Source organism: Anomalospiza imberbis, chromosome 26 (genome assembly GCF_031753505.1).
Source record: "Anomalospiza imberbis isolate Cuckoo-Finch-1a 21T00152 chromosome 26, ASM3175350v1, whole genome shotgun sequence".
Taxonomy (NCBI): Eukaryota; Metazoa; Chordata; class Aves; order Passeriformes; family Viduidae; genus Anomalospiza; species Anomalospiza imberbis.
This window is the reverse complement of record NC_089706.1, coordinates 679268-697400: the sequence shown is the minus strand read 5'-3', so window position 1 is coordinate 697400 and position 18133 is coordinate 679268. Positions and strand designations below refer to the sequence as shown.

General features: G+C 53.3%; 3 protein-coding genes across 3 annotated transcripts; 1 reads left to right on the top strand and 2 right to left on the bottom strand.

Annotated features, from left to right (window-relative positions):
* Nucleotides 1-51: 51 nt before the first annotated feature.
* Nucleotides 52-1056, bottom strand: C26H1orf74 (chromosome 26 C1orf74 homolog). Its single transcript, XM_068173597.1, has one exon. The coding sequence runs from the start codon at nucleotides 1027-1029 to the stop codon at nucleotides 217-219; it is 813 nt and encodes a 270-aa protein (XP_068029698.1). The 5' UTR covers nucleotides 1030-1056; the 3' UTR covers nucleotides 52-216.
* Nucleotides 1057-2199: 1143 nt separating this feature from the next.
* IRF6 (interferon regulatory factor 6) lies at nucleotides 2200-5919 on the bottom strand. The gene is made up of 7 exons (XM_068173120.1): nucleotides 5691-5919; nucleotides 4646-4850; nucleotides 4099-4221; nucleotides 3849-3995; nucleotides 3227-3619; nucleotides 2730-2848; nucleotides 2200-2446 (listed from the first exon to the last, which is right to left on the bottom strand). The coding sequence occupies exons 1-7, from the start codon at nucleotides 5862-5864 to the stop codon at nucleotides 2225-2227; spliced, it is 1383 nt and encodes a 460-aa protein (XP_068029221.1). The 5' UTR covers nucleotides 5865-5919; the 3' UTR covers nucleotides 2200-2224.
* A 7886-nt stretch (nucleotides 5920-13805) lies between these two features.
* Nucleotides 13806-17165, top strand: GUCA1B (guanylate cyclase activator 1B). Its single transcript, XM_068173163.1, has 4 exons — nucleotides 13806-14116; nucleotides 15268-15417; nucleotides 16328-16442; nucleotides 17038-17165. Exons 1-4 carry the CDS (start codon nucleotides 13913-13915, stop codon nucleotides 17163-17165), a joined length of 597 nt encoding a protein of 198 aa, XP_068029264.1. The 5' UTR covers nucleotides 13806-13912.
* The last annotated feature ends 968 nt before the right edge of the window (nucleotides 17166-18133 follow it).

The window sequence follows — 18133 nt, the reverse complement described above, 5'->3', positions numbered from 1 at the left end:
AGGACAGAGGCAGCAGAGCATCTGGGAGCACACTCGTTTTTCTTTAAAAGAAAATATATTTGGTTTTGCCACCGGCCTGCGGTGACTGTCACAATTCAGCCTTCAGTGCCCAAGGACCACGAGAGATGCAGGCGACAACACACCCAGGGAACAGGATCTTCTGCCTTGGTCCCTGATGCAGTGAGGAAGGCTATAAAGTCTGAGTATGCTCGTGCTTTACAAGGCAACCGCTGGAAGAGACACGACCTCGCTGGAAATGCAGAGATCTACAAAATCACTCTGAGCACCGAAAGCCTCCTTGAGCTCCTGGCACCAGGCATCCAGCACGTCCCTGAGCTCGGCGCAGAGGCTCTCCGGGACGCTGAAGGAGTAGATCTGGACCCTGAGCCCATCCTTAATGCGGGGGCAGGAGGCCTGGGCCGTGAACACCCTCAGCGGGGTCAGCGCCAGGCAGTTCTCGGCGCCCTCGGCGAAGGTGTACACGGCAGGGTAGCCCAGCAGCACCCCGGCCACGGTGCACAGGTTCCAGTCGCCGGGGGCGACCTCGCTGGCGGTCACCGGCTCGGCGCTGGCGGCCTCGGCGTCCCGCAGGTGGCCCAGGAGGGCGGCCAGGTGGCCGCGCACGGCCCGGGCCTCGGCCGGGGCGAGGAGCGCCGGGCCCCGCCGCGCCGCCGACACATCCACGAGCGGCGCGGGGCGGGCGCGGAGCAGGGCCCGCAGCCGGCCGCGGGCCGGCCCCGGCCGCAGCACCAGCGCCGAGCCGCCCATGCCCAGCACGTGCAGGCGGCCCGCGGCCAGCCCGGCCTCCCGCAGCCGGCCCAGGTACCGCCGCAGCTCGGCCGGGCCCGCGGCCCCGCAGTCCCACAGCAGCGCCGGCTTCAGCCCGGCCGCCACCGCCAGCACCTCCCCGGCCGCATGCAGCGCTCGGGCCGCGGGCAGCCGCCGCCTCCGCCCGGGCCCGGCCCCCTGCGCCTCCCGGGCCGCCGCCACCAGCAGCGGCACCGGCAGCGCCCCGGGCCCCGGGGCCATGAGCGGAGCCCTCCGCGGTTCCGGGGCGGGCCCGAGCGCGGCCCGGCCCCAGCGGAGCCGCCTGCTGCTGGGCGGGGCCGCCTCGTCACGGCCGGGGGAAGGGCCGGGAGCCGGGGAGCAGGGCCGGGAAACGGGAAGGGGCAGCGCCATGGCCGGGGGAAGGGCCAGGACAAGGGCCGGGAGACGGGCTGGGGCAGGTCTGGGCACACAGCAGGGCACAGGGACAGTGCCCGCAGCCTGGGCACACAGCAGGGCACAGGGACAGTGCCCGCAGCCTGAGCACAAAGCAGGGCACAGGGACAGCACGCACAGCCTGGGCACAAAGCAGGGCACAGGGACAGTGCCCGCAGCCTGGGCACAAAGCAGGGCACAGGAGCAGAGCCCGCAGCCTGAGCACAAAGTAGGGCACAGGGACAGCGCTCACAGCCTGGGCACACAGCAGGGCACAGGGACAGTGCCCGCAGCCTGGGCACAAAGCAGGGCACAGGAGCAGAGCCCGCAGCCTGGGCACAAAGCAGGGCACAGGGACAGCACTCACAGCCTGGGCACAAAGCAGGGCACAGGGACAGCGCCCGCAGCCTGGGCACAAAGCAGGGCACACGAGCAGAGCCCGCAGCCTGGGCACAAAGCAGGCAATGCAGGGATGGCACCGAGCTGTGCTGGGAGCTGCTGACAGCTCTGTACCATCACTGAGTGCTCAGGGTTGTACAGATCTGAACGATCAGCCCCCAGGAGACTAGAGGAGCTCCAGAGGTCCCTTCCAACCCCATTCTGTTCTATATCCATTTACAATGCCTGCATATATGCATCCCTATAAAAAACCCACACTGTAAGGAGTATCAGCCTTTGAGGTTGCTGCTACAGCCCCCTTAAAGAGAAAAAAAGGAGACAAGGTGATATTGTCAAGGTAAGTTTAATAAAGCACAGATTCTTTTCTTTCTCCCCCTCTCATAATCAAGTGCTTATATACATTGTATTATAGCAGATTAAAAAATATTACAGAATTGAAATCTGATTTATACAGAGGGGTTGTTTAAGCAAACAGCTGAAAAGGGTGAAGCACCACAAACTGCTGAAATTGTAGAAGATGACGAGATTTACAGATTTTGTTTATTCAGATTCAGGCAAGGCACTGGTTAAGAAACACTTCTGTATATGTACAAGGCAAGAAGCCCCGGTGGAAGCCGAGGGCCGGTCACTGTGCTGGGAGCGGCTGTGCCATGTGCATGGCCGGGGCCTGCATGGGCCAGCCCTCCTGGTGGTTCTGCAGCAGCCGGTACAGCTGCTTCAGGTGTGCCACGATGTTGTCCTTGATGTCGGGCGTGGAGATCTGCAGCCGCACGCTGCCGCTGTCGAAGGAGCGCGTGAAGTCCCCGGAGAACATCTCGTAGATCATCCGCGCCACAACGGGGATGACCTGTTGAAGAAGTCCCCGTTTTTAGCCTAAAGGCATGTGGAATATCCCAGCTACTCTGCAGGAGCCCCTGTCCTGGATGCAGAGATGCTTTCCACAATACCCTAAAACACACTCACGAACCAGTTCTATTCAGAATGTGTCACATTTGTATCTCCACCAGTCTTACTGGAGTTTTCCTGGTGTCAGAAGCCACAGCAGAAAAGAACAGGTCTCAGTATCCATGGGAATTGATCCCAAACCAAACAAGGCTGCCACATGTCACCCCAGAGGCCCAGTGCCCTACCTGCACCACGATCAGCTTCCTCTCCCTGGGTTTTCCATCGGGCCACTCTTCTCCAAAGCAGAAGTAGATCTCGTATGGTGGCTGTTTCTCAATTTGTCCCTTCTGATGGGCAATCAGCTCTAGGGAGAAAAGCAGAGTGCTGCAGGATTGTGCTCTTTAGGCCGGAAACACCCACGACATCCCACCTCATTGCATCACCCCCGGTCTTACCTACACACTGTCCTCTGCCATTCTCGCACAGTTACAGCTCACTCCTTGCACGTGAAGTGCTTTCTTTAAAAGCAAGGCCCTCTGACGTCTCTCAGAGCATTAAAGGAGTCTACAGTGCCCTTCTCCTGCCACACACCCGCTCCAAGCTCCCCTGAAGTCAGGGGAGCAGTGGCCCCAACCCGCTGTCCACACCTGGTGCATCCAGGCAGAGTCCGGTGCAGACCACCCTCTCCAACAGTGCCATGGCCAGTGTCCAAAGCTGTTTTCCAGAAGCAGAAGTTACCTACCGCTTAGGAACGTTTCCAGACAGAAGAGCTTGACCTTCTTTTGCCTCTCGATCAGGTTTGGCGTGGTGGAGGAGGGGGCACAGGGCCCAGACCAGTACACCTTGCACTGGCAGAGCCGCACGGCGTAGATGGCGTGGCCGCTGACCTCCAGGATCAGTCCCCTGTCCATAACATCCAGCAGCCGGCTCGTGAAGATCTTCTGCCTTTCGTTGGTGATCTGCTCTGTCCCTGGAAACTTGACTTGCTCCAAGCTGATGGGCCCGAAGAGCTCCTCCTGGTCTGGCATAGGACCCAGCTCTCCGTAGAAAAGTCTGCAGCCCTGCGGGTTGCTCACGGTTGTTGTGGGTCCGGTCTCCTTTCCTCGATATTCAAACTTGATTTCTAGGTCTGTCACTGAGAAAGAAATCATCAGTGTGGCTTTTCCTGGAGCACCAGCAGCAGGGGCACCACGCAAGCCCTGCTGCCCTCACAGGGATGTTTACAGCACACACAATTCTATTTAAACAACACAAGTTCTCCTCACTCACTCACAAACAGCCACAGGAAAAAAGGCAAAATACCATTTTCTGTGGGGTACAAAAGTACAAAAGCAGAAGCACTGTTAACAAGCCCATGCACGTACTTGGCAGGGAGCTGATCCAGAGCTCAGGGCTGCTGAAGAAGTCGTGCTGCAGCGCCGTTGGGGGCATTTCCATATCCACAGGTTCATTCTTTGGCCACACAGTTTCAGGGCTGCAGTTTTCTGCGCTGGCTGGAGCCATTGGAGAATCTACAAAAAAGCAAAAACTCCTCAATAAATCAAGATTTTATTTCAAGCATGCAGCAATTTACTAACAAATACCTTCCCTAATACATTAGTCTGTGCCACCAACCATTGATATTAAGAAACGGAAATGTCTCTTGAATTGGGACATGCTGAGATTGATTCAATTCTTCCTCCTCTTCATCATCAAGATCATTATCCTTTTCATCCCACGGAGCTGAGCCAGTGGAACCTGCAAACAAGCACATTCTTGTGGGTGGATGATCAGCATGAAACACTGGAAAAAGATCACCTTCATGTTGGATATTAATATTTGTATTTTTCAAATTTCAGTAAAAAAGGATAAAGCTGAGCCATACAACATGCTAATTTCAGTTTAATACATAATTTTAGAAAGAGAAGGTTAAAGTATTGATGAAGTAAGACACAGTATTGCCAATACTGGATTGTTTAGCAAGAAAACATACAACTGTGTGCGGCTTTTTTTAATTTTAGGACTAAAGGATGGTTCAAAGTCCTTTTAGTTTTAAGTACAGGCTTCACCTGGCAGCTGCTCGTGCTGCACAAGGGCAGCTGGAGAGTTAATGCAGAGAGGGAAGGAGCTCCCTTGGACCAACGCCTGCCCAGGAGCCAGCCCGTGTCAGCAAGGCCCTCACCTGGATTAATGATTGATCCCTGCGACTGCGGGATGTCGCACACTTCATAAATTTTAATAGGGTTCATGGGCACCTCCTTGGTGCCATCGTACATCAAATTAAACTCCCGGCTCTTGTTAAGTGCACATCGGAGCTGGGCTTTCCACTTTGCAGGGTCTGGCTCATCCACTCCTTCCTGGTACTTTCCCGTTTCCACGGCCCATGCCTGGGGACAAAGTACAGCCAGCTCAGTCCAGCCCTCCCCACAGAGCAGCTTTTATCAGAAACCAAACTTCCAAACAAATCCACCGTAAAATCCTTCTCTTGCAGAAGCCTTAATTAGAGCTCTTGTGATAACAAAAAAAGGAAATTCCCACTTTAATAGTTTTTCTATTAAAAGAAAGTGGAGGAAAAAAGATGTAAATCCAAATTCCAAAAGAATGTTCGCAGCTGTGGGTCAGAGATTTTGTGGGTCTCAGATTCAACACCAGGAGTCATTTTTGACAGGGAGCCTGTGCAGGAGGAATGGACTCGGTTAAAATGGAGTGGAAGGACAGCCACACACATCTGGCTGGCCTCTCCCTCTCTCACCCCAAAATCTGATTATTGGTCCAAGATGCCTCCAAGACAAAGGTCAGAAATTCCTCAAAGGAGTGCAGGGAGTTACAGTGAATCCCTTGGGATAAGAATATTAGGGACAGCAGTGATGAGTGCTTGTGGTGGATCTCTTAAGACTTATGTAACAGCATTTCACAGTTTGCTGCCAAGAACAAGCCAGTGACCACATCCCAGCCTGAGCAGATGAAGCCAACAGCAGTCATCCTCCAGGGACCATGGATCACACAGCATCCGGCCTTTGGTGGTGGGAAAGGGTTAAAGAACTCAACACCATCCCAGGCAGTGCCAAGCTTGGCATCCAGGTGCACAAAGTGGCTTTTCTGAGGTCAGATAAACAAAATGTGCCTGAAAACAGCTCCCAAGACGCCTGCCCAGCTCCTGGGCCAACAATCCAGCCCTTTGTCTCTGCTCCAGAGCCGTGGGATGCCCGAGCTCCCCCCTCTCTCACCTTGAAGATGGTGTTCTCCTCCTCGTGCTGGGGGCTGTGCCGAGTCGCGTGTTTCCAGGGGATCTGGAAGCGCTTCGCCTCGCGGTTCAGCCAGATCAGCCCGGGGTACATCCCACTGTCCACCTGGGCCACCAGCCACGGCTTCAGGCGCACCCTCCGCGGGTGGAGGGCCATGGTCTGCAGGGGTGACAGCAGAGCCACCGCTAGAGGTTACTTGAGCCTCATTTGCTCCAAAGAAACAGAATTCATTTAAAGAGAAAGGGCCCTGTGCTGTATAACTGCTGTTACTCCTATGGCACTGCACCCTGAAAGCACCAATTCAGATCCAGCTGGGTGACTCCTCTGCCAGGAAGAGTCACACACACCTTCCTAAGCGGGGCCCAGGACTGTTACAAGGACAACAGCTCACACTCAGTGTTCCAGAGCGCGTTATTTGTGCTCGACCAGCACACGGAACGCGAGCCCTGAGCAGACCTGGGCTGCAAACCCCGAGCAGGAGATAAAGCCACGAACAAGCCACAGCAAGAACAGGTAGCCACAGCGAGAACAGGTAGCAGAGTTTCCAAAGCCTCCACAAACACCTTGGAGAAGGGGCCGATCTGATCTCTGCTCCTTCAGTCCTGTCAGACTCGCACCCAGGAGGAGAAAGGCTCACCTGACTGGGAGGCTTTAGCCCAGCCAAGGTGCAGGGGCCAGGCTGAGGCACAGGGGCTGTTTTACCACACTCAGACTCTGAAAGCCATTTTATGACTTTTCCGTGAAAGCCCTGAATGCAGCATAATCATTGGCAAACAGCAGTGACCTGTAATAACCAGGATGTTTATCCAGAAGGACATGAACTGCAGGTCTGCCTGCACTGCTGCTAAAAATCGACTGCTGTTTACTTAATGTTTTTGTTAAGTAGCCCTGTGCTGCTCACACAATCGAAGCCAGCCAACAATATTTTCCTTGTGTAGAACAAAGCCAAACAAACAAAATTAACATGTGTCCCTCTCTAAGAATAGGCAACATTCAGTATCTTTAGATTTTGGGATTTTTCTGCACTAGGCGTGTGCTCAGAAGGTGCATCTTCCATATTCCTTTGTAAATCCTGAAACAGAGGTGAGAAATTACAAATATTTCCATTAATAAAGCACTTACATGACAAGTAAACCTTTGCCATAAGCCCTGAATATTGCTGGAGGAGTTGCAAAATGTGTCTGGTAGCAGAGATGGAGAAGATTAAAAAAAATCCTATCCAAGAACTAGTCTAGGAACAGGTTTTATTTGTTCAAATACCTGCAGATCCCATTCAGAGGCAAGCGCTCACACAAAATTAATCCGAACACAACTCAGTTTATCTGTTTATCTTTTCTGCAAAGAAAATGTTCAGCTTCAACTGCAAACCATTTTTAAATATTAGTTTGAAAATGTGTGGGCACATTACCAGACTGTTTCCCAGGAGCTGCAAAGGATCAGGAAGCAATCATCAAAATTATTTTAGTGTTCTTGAAACTCTGCTGTGGTGGATCTCCATGCTGAAAATGCTGTCGGCATTAAATCTTCAGAAGAGTGCTTGCAAAGACACAAAGTCCAGGTCAATCCTGGACTTGGAATTGAGACCAAAATCAGGTACTGATACCTCTTGAAAAGGAAAAAAAAAGTGTCATTTTGAAGAATCCTTAGTGGGGCTGCTTTCCACCATCTCTTTTACACTTAACCTTACAAGCAGTCCCTGCTGTGCACACACTTTTGCAAGACACGGAGTAAATTCAAATCCCCAGCACAGGAGGGATTTGTGCCCCTCTCAGAGCAGAGTCGGGTGACGAGGTGGGTGCTGGCTGGGATTGTCCTGGGCCCGCAGACAGCGTCTGTCAGCGCTCCACACTACAATGCTTTATGACCTTTTATCACCAATGACTTGTTGACACAATAACTGAGAGCAAATCAACTTGAATCCCATTGCTGGGCTCAGACGGTGAGTCAGCCACTCACAACCTTCAACTTCGATCCGGTGGGTTCCACTAATGCCAGACACCTGGGGAATGTCTGTGCACACTCAGGCTCTGCCGAGGCAGGCTTGGCCCTCTCTCGAGGCTCCTCAGCGCACAAACCCAGGGACTATCCAGCTCCCTTTATTCCCACTCAATTTATAGGGATAATTAGCACATCCCTGTGCTGCTAATGCATCTCTGGTCAGTGATGTAATTACTGCCTGTACCCTAATTATTAGTATTTCTCCTTGGAGACATTCAGCCCGACAAGAACCACTCAAAGTCAGGAAGGAGCAGACAGCCTGCAGCCTCTCCCAGGAGGGCTGCAGAGGAGTGACCAAGGTCAGGGACAGCCTCGGCCAGCTGTGCTGACACTCGGGCCCTGGTGAGGTGCCAGACAGTCCAACAGCACACGGAGCACCAGGAAAGCCATCCTGAAGCCCAACTCAGCCTTGCTGCACAGATGCTTTTGCTCCTCGCCTGCAGATCCAAATATACTCAGAGTTCCTGCTCCACCTCATCCATTAAAGCCTCTGAAGATGGAAGAATCTTCCCGGGGTTCACTGCTGTGAACCCACAGACCCCTCTCCTTGCTCATTACCTTTGTTTGACTATATTATCCTGGATTTCATGGACCTGTATTCATTTTTTCAAAGGCAAACGTTCTCACAGAGAAACAGGCTGAATTTCCATCCAACGCTGAATCACCTCCCTACACCCGGAACCTGGGGCTCCCACATTTCAGAGCTCCGTACATCTCCTGCCTCCCACCACCCCTGCTGTCCCCAACACACCTGAACACGATCGACTCTTTGAATTCCCAGTTTGCACACCCCAGTCTGGTCACCTCAGCCGCCGTCACGGCCAGGCAGCCCCTGAAATTGGAAGGGGCACGAGTTGTTGCACAAAGTGTGGGGATTTGGGGTGCAACAGCTGCGATCCGAAGACTGTAGCGGGTGAGGGGGTGGGGGGAACACACCAGCCTTGCCCTAACTTTAGGCCTCGCTTTACACCGACCTGGAAGGCGTAGCCCGGGGCTAGCCCGGCGCTGCCCGCGGAGCCGGTGGCAAGGAGCGGTAAATTGGCGTTTTCAGCGGGCTCTGCCCTCCCGCCCGCGCCCGGACCCGCACGGCGCCCCCGCACCGCCGCCCTTCCCCCGGGGCCGAGCACTGCAGCCTCCGGACCCCCGCTCGGAGCCCCGCCGGTGCCCCGAGCCCCGCTCCGCACCGCGCCCGCACCGGCCCCGCTCCGCCCGGGAGCCCCACGCGGGACGGGGCCGCGCCCGGCGGCTCCCGGCCCGGGCGGCTCCGGGGCCGCTGCTGTCGGATCCCCGCTCGCCGCACGGCTCACCCCGTCTGTCTGTCTGTCTGTCCGTCCGTGGGGCTGGGGCGGGTCCGTCCCGCGGGGGCTCGGGGCCGCCCCGCGGGGCCCGCGCGTGGGGCAGCGGCGCTCGGGCAGCGGCGGCCGCGCTCGCCCAGCGCCCGGCCCGGCCCGGCCCGCCTCACCTGCCCCGCCTCACCTGCCCCGCCTCACCTGCCCCGCCTCACCTGGCCCGGCCCGCCCCTCACCTGCCCAGGTGCGCTCGGCGCAGCCGCGCCGCCCGCCCCGCCCCCGCAGATCGCCCCCGAACCCGCGCGGGGCTCCGGGACCGGCGGAGCGCCCCGCACCCCGCCCTTCTGCCGCGACCCTTTTCCTGTCAAACGCAATATTTGGAAACTTCCAAACGGGATATTTCTTTCCCCCTGGTACATGGAGTATTTAAGAAAGGAAGTTTGCTTTTAAGCACGATATCTTTGCCTTTTAAATGGAATATTTTGGAAAGAAAGCCTTAAGTTCCTGGGCTTTTTCGCAGTTCAAAGCTTATTCAGCTGAGCCATAGAATCACGGCATGATTAAGGCTGGAAAAGACCTCGAAGATCATCGAGTCCAAACATTAACCCAGCCCTGCCGGGTCCACCACCAAACCGTGTCCCCTGGCACCACATCCGCGGGATTTTGAACACTTCCAGGGACGCTGCCTCTGCCGCTTCCCCGGGCAGCCCGTTCCAGTGCTTGTCCACCCTTTCAGTGAAGAAATACTCCCAAATATCCAATCTAAACCTCCCCTAGCGCAACCTAAGTACATTTGCTCTTGTCCTACATCCATCCATCCATCCGTATAAATCCATAACCAGTCAATGATAACACAGGATGAAGCCAAACCCTAAAGTCAGCTCTGATTAAAGCCACAGGCGCACGGATTTTTCTCTGAAAAGCATAAAAATATCCCTCTTTCCTGGCTCCATCCCCGCTCCGGGGTCACACCTACCCCTGGGTAGGGGCTCAGCAGCTTCTCCCTGGTCCCTCCACAGGCTCCTGCCCTCCAGCCTCGCGTCTTATTTATTTTCCTCGTAGGTGGAGAACCGTGACTCAGTGGTGAATCTTGGTTTCAAGGATCATACAATACTTCACCTTTCAGTTTCAATGAACCAGAAAAAATATGGGAATTTCCCTTTTCCTTCTCCCATGAACACTGTGGAAAATGCTGAACCCTGACTTTGGGAAGGCTGACTTACACCCACAGCTCAGTCCCGAGCCAAGAGGTTGGAACTAGACAAAATCTTGGAGATATTCACACAGAGACAAAACAATTCACTGTTTTTCTGGGGAAGTTTGCCTTGCTGGATACCAAGTGCAAATTAAATATTTCAGGCTTCATCCAGCATGGAATCCCACTCAGAGGAAACATGCAGGAGTTGGTCTGCTCGTAAGAAAATCTTTGTGGCGGTAAGCAGAAGACAAGATGTGACACTCCCAGGTCAGCGCTCTCTGTGCTGGGTGAGATGGGTTTCGTTCGTGGTACCTGACCATTCCTGACGTGTAAATCAAGGGACAGCTGCTCCTGGAGTAAAACACCCTTGTTATTCCTGCTGTATAAAGCAGGCAGGGGTAGGACAATTTTGGGAACAACCAGGAAGAGACACAGGGAGGTATTGGGCTGAACTCCAGGCCAAGCTCTGAAGGATCTTTGATCTCTCCTCAGACGGGCCAGCACAAAAGCTCCCTGCATTCCTGCTGTCCACGCCTCTGTCCACCTGGGACTCGGGCAAGGTCAGGATGCCCTGGGCTGGCTGTTTGTGGTGGGCGGCTGGGAGCTGTGGCAGGGGACACCAGCGGTGCTGCTGCTCACGCTCCTGCTGCCTTGGCTGGCTGGGCAGGGCTGGCAGTGCCTGGGCAGGGTTTTGCCCTTCCCGGGCCCACTGGAAGCACACTCAGATGCCCAAGCCGCAGGTGGGGGCCGGGGGCAGGTCGGGGCTGGGGGATTTTAAGAAATGAAGCAATGTGGCGAAGCAGCTGGGTGAGGGCTGCTCCAGCTTGGGAGCTGCAGCCTGGGAGATGGGTCCAGTCCTGCCTGCAGTGTCCCTGCAGCTGGTCCCCTCTGGCAGGCAGCTGTGCCTGCCAGCACCCTGCTGCCTCTGCCACAGCCTCTGCTGCCTTCCCAGCACCGGCACAGATGCCAAACAAATGAGTCTACCCAGCCCTCTGCAGGGTTTGGTGTTTTTTTTTTTTTCCTCTTGAGTTTCTACCAGCCCTTGCTGAAGCGTGTGGCAGCACGTTGGGGTAGGGAGCTGACGGGAAATAAGCTGTCTTTTTCCATGCTCTTGGCTGGGAAACTTGGCAGCTCTGGAGCTGCAGAGGTGATAATGCAGGGATAACTCATGAGGCAGGACGTGCAGTCAGATGTTACTGTCTGGAACTGAGCATCCAAAGTGTTCGCTCTGGCACAACACACAGAGCATTGCTCCTGCTCCTTCAGGCAGACAAACAGCACCAACCTCTGCACTGTGGTGTTTTCTAGAAATTATTCTTTTTGTTTTTACTTCTCTCTGCCTATATTTACCTCTATCTGCATCATTTTTTTTTAATCAAATGAAGAGATCTTTTGGCTGATAAACTGTACCTTATGAAGTGACATCCTGCTGGCTGAGAGACAGCAGCTCTTTCAGTGGAGCCTGCAGAGCACACAGAGGATGTGCAGAGGAATTTTCATACCAGGAGCTATGGGATTTACTTTATTTCAGTGCCAAATTAATATCACTATTTTATCAACACGATTGTGTGTCATGATGCCTGCAACAGCAGCAGCTGGGCTTTGTACTCCAGGCCTCTTGCAGCCCTTTGTTCCCAGCTGGAGAAGATTGCAGTCATCAAAACAAAAAGGAACCATTTTCTCTCCTGGGAACAGATCACCAAGTTCCCATAAGGCAAAACAAAATTATGCAATGAGTCAAGACAATGTCCTGGGCATGTGGAGTCTTGCTGTGTGCTCTCAGCACTCGCATTCCAGCAGGCAGCTCCGTGCAGGAGAGCAGCACAAAATGGTGGAGAGGCTTCACCCCAGCACATCCCAAACTCCCCAGCTGTGCTGCAGGAAAAAGGAATGAATCCTTCCCACCCTGTCCTGGCAGCCCCTCTGTGGCCTGGGGCTCTTTGTGACCCAGGGAGCACTCCTGGGCTCACCAGCCGAGATAATTCCAAAATTATATGAAATCATTTATAAACATGACTGTGGCTACCAAATACTTCCTTCCAGTAGCTCTAGTGAAGAGAAAAATGGGGGGATGGATCTACTTTTGTTTTTCTGGTGGGCAGCCCCACAGCTGCTCTGCTGTGGACGAGGCATCTCCGAGTCAGGGGCTGAAGCTCGGCTGAAGCACTCCCAAAAGGAAGCGTTGACTTCATTATTGTGTTGCATTCTTCTAGGCACGAGGATAGATAAGAATATCATTAGAGAAAAATGCTTTAACTGAAATAGAACAGTCTTAAATTTTATGGCAACTTCTCTGGCCCTTCCCAAAAAAATCTCTGTGTGTATAAATATATATATTAAATATATATATATATATACACACACACTGGGTCTGCTGGGTCACTTGCAGGTGTGAGTGGATTCAGACCAAATCCCACTCTGGCAGTGCAGCATGAATTGCTCTACTCTTCTGCAATATCAAATTCAATTTTCAGCCAGGTTCTTAACCAGTATTCTTCCATGAGAGAGGCTCTTCTTACCTAACCAACACCAAAAAAGTTCCAAAAAGTGAGCAGCTTAAATCCATCTGGGCCTTGGCATTTAGGATAAGAGAATCTATGGTTTCCTATTAATGCTGCTCCAATCCTCTTAATGAAGACATTGGGCTGGCTTGGGCACATTTATAGCTCAGGTCATTCTTTCCTCTGACACAGATAATGGCTGGGTTCAGAACTATTGGTCTGGTGTGCAGAAAAGCTGGTGGCTGCTGGGGAAGAGGAAAGGGCTCTGTGTGTGCTAGAGGAGGGGCTGAGCCGTGGCTCTGAGTGTGCTGAACAGAAGGAGCGAGCCCAGGGAAGAGCTGCACTTTGTGTCTGTCACCAAAGCCAGAAATGAGCTTCAGGGGGAAGGGGTAAGCAGGAGAATTTCCATGGACACAAAGAGGGGAAGGGAATAAGGAGAATATGCTCTAAAAATATGGAAATAAGCAATTCCTGCTCTTCTTAGCTTAAAGCTTTAAGGAGGAGATGTGGCAATAAGAGGAATAAGTGTGTATCTAGGTGCCTTCACTAATTGTCTCACAGCCCACAGAAGGCATTCGATTATTTAATCCATCAGCAGGTTTTTCTATGGAAGTGTTTGTTTTCTCAGGATTCCCTCTCTGTAGCTGTTGTTTTTCCTATGCCCCATCTCACTGAAGCACTGAGCAACCCCCACAGGCAGGTGATACAAGCCAGCATTGCAAAGATTAATGTTCCTTCCCCCATAATCCCTTTTTTCCCCCCTAGAAAACTCTACAGGACAGAGAATGGGGCTGTGTGTTGTGTGTACAGGGAACCTCTGCTCCCAAATTCTTTGACAGGGAGGTTTTAATGTATAGAAAGAGCCTGAGCCCCTAGAGTTTCCTTCTAAATAGGGCACAGCTCAGAACATCTGAAGGTCTCTGGGGCTCATGGGTGGGAATCTCCTAATGATCTTTAGTTATTTTTATCCGTGCCCAGTGCTCAGTGCTCCGGGGCAGAGGAGCCACTCTGAGATCTCCTGGGGAGCACACGGAGCTGCCAGGGGCTGGGCAGGGGAGGAGGAATAGAAAATAAAGCACCAAAAAGGGAAGGTGACATAGCAAGACACAGCATTGACATCAGAGAAAGGCACGAGAGAGCGAGAAGAAAGAGAGCAAAGGATTTTGGCAGGGTTTTTCTTCTTTTCCTTCTGTTTTTAATCCTGCTTTCCGGAGGAAAATGGGACAGCAGTTCACCAATGCCGAAGGGGAGCAAGGAGAGATTGATGTTGCAGAGTTGCAGGAATGGTATAAGAAGTTTGTGGTGGAATGTCCCAGTGGGACCCTCTTCATGCACGAGTTTAAGCGGTTCTTCGGGGTCCAGGACAACCAGGAAGCAGCAGAGTATGTGGAGAACATGTTCAGGGCTTTTGACAAGAACGGGGTAAGTGCTGAGAAGGTTTTACAGTTATTTATTTATATATTATTATATATATAACGAGGGACCAGCGAGGGCAGGAGAAGGAGCACAGGCTGGCCTGGATTTATCTCCTCAAATCTCCACCTAAATTAAGGTCAGAATGTCCCCTTAAGGGACTAAGGGTGGATTAAAAAGTTCAAACTGAGGCAGTCACACTTTGAGACCCCCAAATAGCCAAGGCTCCCACATGGCAAACATATTTCTCTGTTGAGGTAGAGGGGAAATTACAGTGCAGGAAAATCCTACTCAGGCTTGTTCTGTGTTGGAGGAAGCGTCAGTATCAGGTAGGAGCAGGTGGTTTGTAATAAAATATCAATTTTAGCTTTGCTTTCCAGAAGCAGAGGAATGCTGAACAATTCAGCCATTCTGGCTTTGATTCCCTTTGCCGTATTTGTCATGAGACACCTGGGGAAAGTGGGTTTTGTGGTTTATCCACAGTTCCTGCATCCCTGCACTGCTGCACGGGCAGCCTGGGATGCTTTGCGTTCTCAGCTGCCTTGGCTGAGCAGCACTTGCCAAGTGGCTCAATTATTCTTTTCCTGAAGCTCCTGATCATATTCCAGCTGTGGGGATGTTTGTTCCTTGTGTCAATACAGGAAAAGGGGACTCAGGTTGTTCATCTCTGGTCAACTCATCTCCCTCAAGCTCCCTTTGAAAATAGGGTCAAAATCTCATTGAAGTGGCAGCAAAAGTCAGTTTGTGGGAAAGGATTTAAAAAGGCCCTGGAAGATGTGGGCAGGTCAGGCTTGTCTCAGAACTCCAAGTTGTGAAAAACCAAATTCCTGCAAAAAATGAAAGGTTCAGGTCCCAAATTTCCTTATGAAAGCTGTGGGGAAAAGGTAGCAGAGCAAACTGTGCATAAAAGATGCAGTCCCATTCCTAATTGACAGGAGTTTTCTAACAGGACAGAGACTCTGTCTCTAAGGTGGGAGGAGCCCAGCCTGGCTGCACAGGGTGTGGCTGTGCCTGCTGCTGGTCCTGAACTGCTACAAACCTTCCTTCAAGTGCCAGACAAACGCCTGTCCCGTGCCCTGTCCTTCTGGCAGCTTTTCTGGAAGTTGTAAAGCACTTTTCCATCCACTTTCTACCCAGCTGCTGCTTCTCTGTTGGCACAGGATAACACCATTGATTTTCTGGAATATGTAGCTGCCTTGAATCTCGTTTTACGGGGAAAACTGGAGCACAAGCTGAGGTGGACGTTCAAAGTGTATGACAAGGATGGGAACGGCTGCATAGATAAACCTGAGCTGCTGGAAATCGTTGAGGTAAGTGGGCATTGCCCAATCCCTTCTTTGAGCAATCCCTGCTCTTTGGCAATGTTCTGAGGTGCATGGGGCTTGTGATAATCAGGTTTCAAGGATGCTGTGGGGCTGAGCAGGCAGCCAGGCACAAGTACCTGTGCTCTTACCTGGGAAGCACTGCTCATCCCCCATGTGAGCATCTCAGCAGAGTGCAGGGCCAGGAGCTGCCCTGTGGGCAGCAGGGCCTTCTGGCCAGGAAGGTGAGCAGCCAGTCACCTGCAGCAGCAGGTGTGAAAGCAGGGCAGCCTGTCTGGGCCTCCTCCCATTACAGTTTTGAGGTCAGCCAAGAACTGCCCAGAACTGTGAGGCCACTGCTAATCCCCTCTTTGGGAAGACTTTAGACAAACCCCTTCAACCTAAGCAGTAAAGGTAACCAGGGACAGATGGTGCCACGGGAGGAGTAGATAAAGTCTGGCCCTTTCCTGTGGCAGATGGGAGCAGAAATTATGGGTCAAAATATGAGCTGAGACAGGCTTGATCTGCAGCCTGGACACAGCTGCCCCAGAGAGAGGGCTGGGTCACTCCAGATGTGCCTGCCTTTGGATGGCAGCAAAAAATCACACTCGGGGCCTGTGATTTGTCCCATCTGAAACTCTCCCTTTGTTCCTTGCAAAGGAGCCCTGGGGTCTGACCTGTGAGTGTAAGGAGAGCAGGAGGGCAGCAGCTTCACAGAGCAAATGAGGTAATTAATGTGCAGCCAGCGCAGGCATGAGGCCAGAGGTTCCAGTCCAGCTCTGAGGCTGCTCAGGGGCAGATCTTTCCAGAAAGGTTAAATCCCCAGCCTTTGAAAAAGACCTTCACAGCGATGGGATGACAGCAGAGTTCACTGCTTTTCATCTTCCAGTCCTTTTCCTAACTTGTGAGCTCCTTTCAGTCTATCTACAGGCTGAAGAAGGTGTGCTGGTCGGACGTGGAGGACAGGACCCCGCTGCTGACACCGGAGGAGGTGGTGGACAGGATATTTCAGCTGGTGGATGAGAACGGGGATGGTGAGTGATGGGTGGCACAGGCTGCATTCCTGCCCGGTGAGAGCTCACCTGAGCTGGGCTGGCTGCCTTTGATCCTGGCTGGCCAGAGATCACTTGGCTCTGTTGTGTTTCTCACAACGGACAGCTGGGCTTGGTTCTGCTCTGCTCCACAGAGCCAAAAGAGTCTTGGTGGAGCAGGGAGGAATCTTTTTCGTTGTTATTCTGATGTAAAACACCGGGGAGTCGCTGCTGGGGCAGTCAGCTGTGGTGTCACTCGGACAGCCCCAGCAGCCAGAGGGCAGGTCCCAGTGCCAGCACAGAGAGCTGGGTGAGGACACGGGTTCCAGTCAGACTGGGACTTGCAGGACCTGACTGGCACGGGTCCTGGAGGGGCCTGGGTGAGCCGCTGCAGCATCCGGAGTGTCCCGTTGTCCCGTTGGGTGGGGACGCGCTGGGTCACAGCCCCTGGCTCGTCTTTCAGCTGCCTGGCCCGCAGACGTGGGGGATCCCCTAAGATGGTCAGATTAGCATTTTATCTGACACCGAGGTGGAATCCTGCCTCCTCTCTTATCTCCCGTGTTCTGAGTGCCCATCTGTGCCCTGCTCTCACCCACAGGGCAGCTGTCTCTTGACGAGTTCATTGATGGAGCCAGGAAGGACAAGTGGGTGATGAAGATGTTGCAAATGGATGTGAACCCCGGGGGATGGATCACTGAGCAGAGGAGAAAGAGTGCTTTGTTCTGAGAGAATTCGGGTCTGACACAGCTGAAATGGTGATGCTGAGTCCCGTGTGACCCTTCAGCTAGCCTGGTAGCGACTTTCCTTTTTAATTCGATCTCAGCATCCAGATGAAAACCGGAGTGGTTTAAGGAGTCATCTCTGGTGTAAAACCCACGTGCTGAGCTCTGCTGGTACCCAGGCACTATTTCTGGCCCATGAATAAGTCTTGCTGTGTACACAGTTCTGTGTTTGCCAGCTCTGCTTTTTGGTTACACCCCAAGGAACAGACTTCTGGTGGCTTTCCCGCAGCAGATCCTGAGCAGGTTGGGGGCCGGGCAGTGAGGGATGGAGCCAGCGGTGCTGTCTCCAGTGCAGGCTGGGGCTGGCACGGCTCCCTCCTGCACTGGCAGCACCTCACACCAGCAGGGGCAGCTGTTGGGGGGGCTCTGTGTGTGTTTTGTGGCATTTACTGCTGCCCGTGTCAGATCCCTGCGGACCAGCATAAAACCACCAGAAAGGAGAACTGGATCGCAGCAGTGGCCAGGACAGCACACAGAGCCGAGGGCAGCAGCTCCTTCCTCCCCCTCCTGGGGACCAGAGACTGCTCCTTCTGCCTGCCCAGAGGCCGGAGGGGCTGAGAGGTGCTGACATTTCACAGCCCCTCTTAGAGCACAGAACGGCCCAGGTGTCACTCAGCTCCTTCCAGCTCCTGGTTCTTAGGAGTCTTCACTCTGGAACGGCTTTTCCTGCCCTGGGAAGAGTGGATGAGCCCAGGGAGCTCCGGGATTTTCTCTGCACTGGGAAGAGTTTAGGCTGCAGAGGTGAGGGAAGAGCAGAGTTTTGCTTGGCAGTGCCTCTGCAATGAGAGGATTTGTGCTGCTCCATTGGCAGGGCCACAGAATCAGAAATCATGGATGGTTTGGGTTGGGAGGAACCTTAAAACTCCTCGATTTCCAAGCCCCCTGCCCTGGGCAGGGATGCCACATCAGATT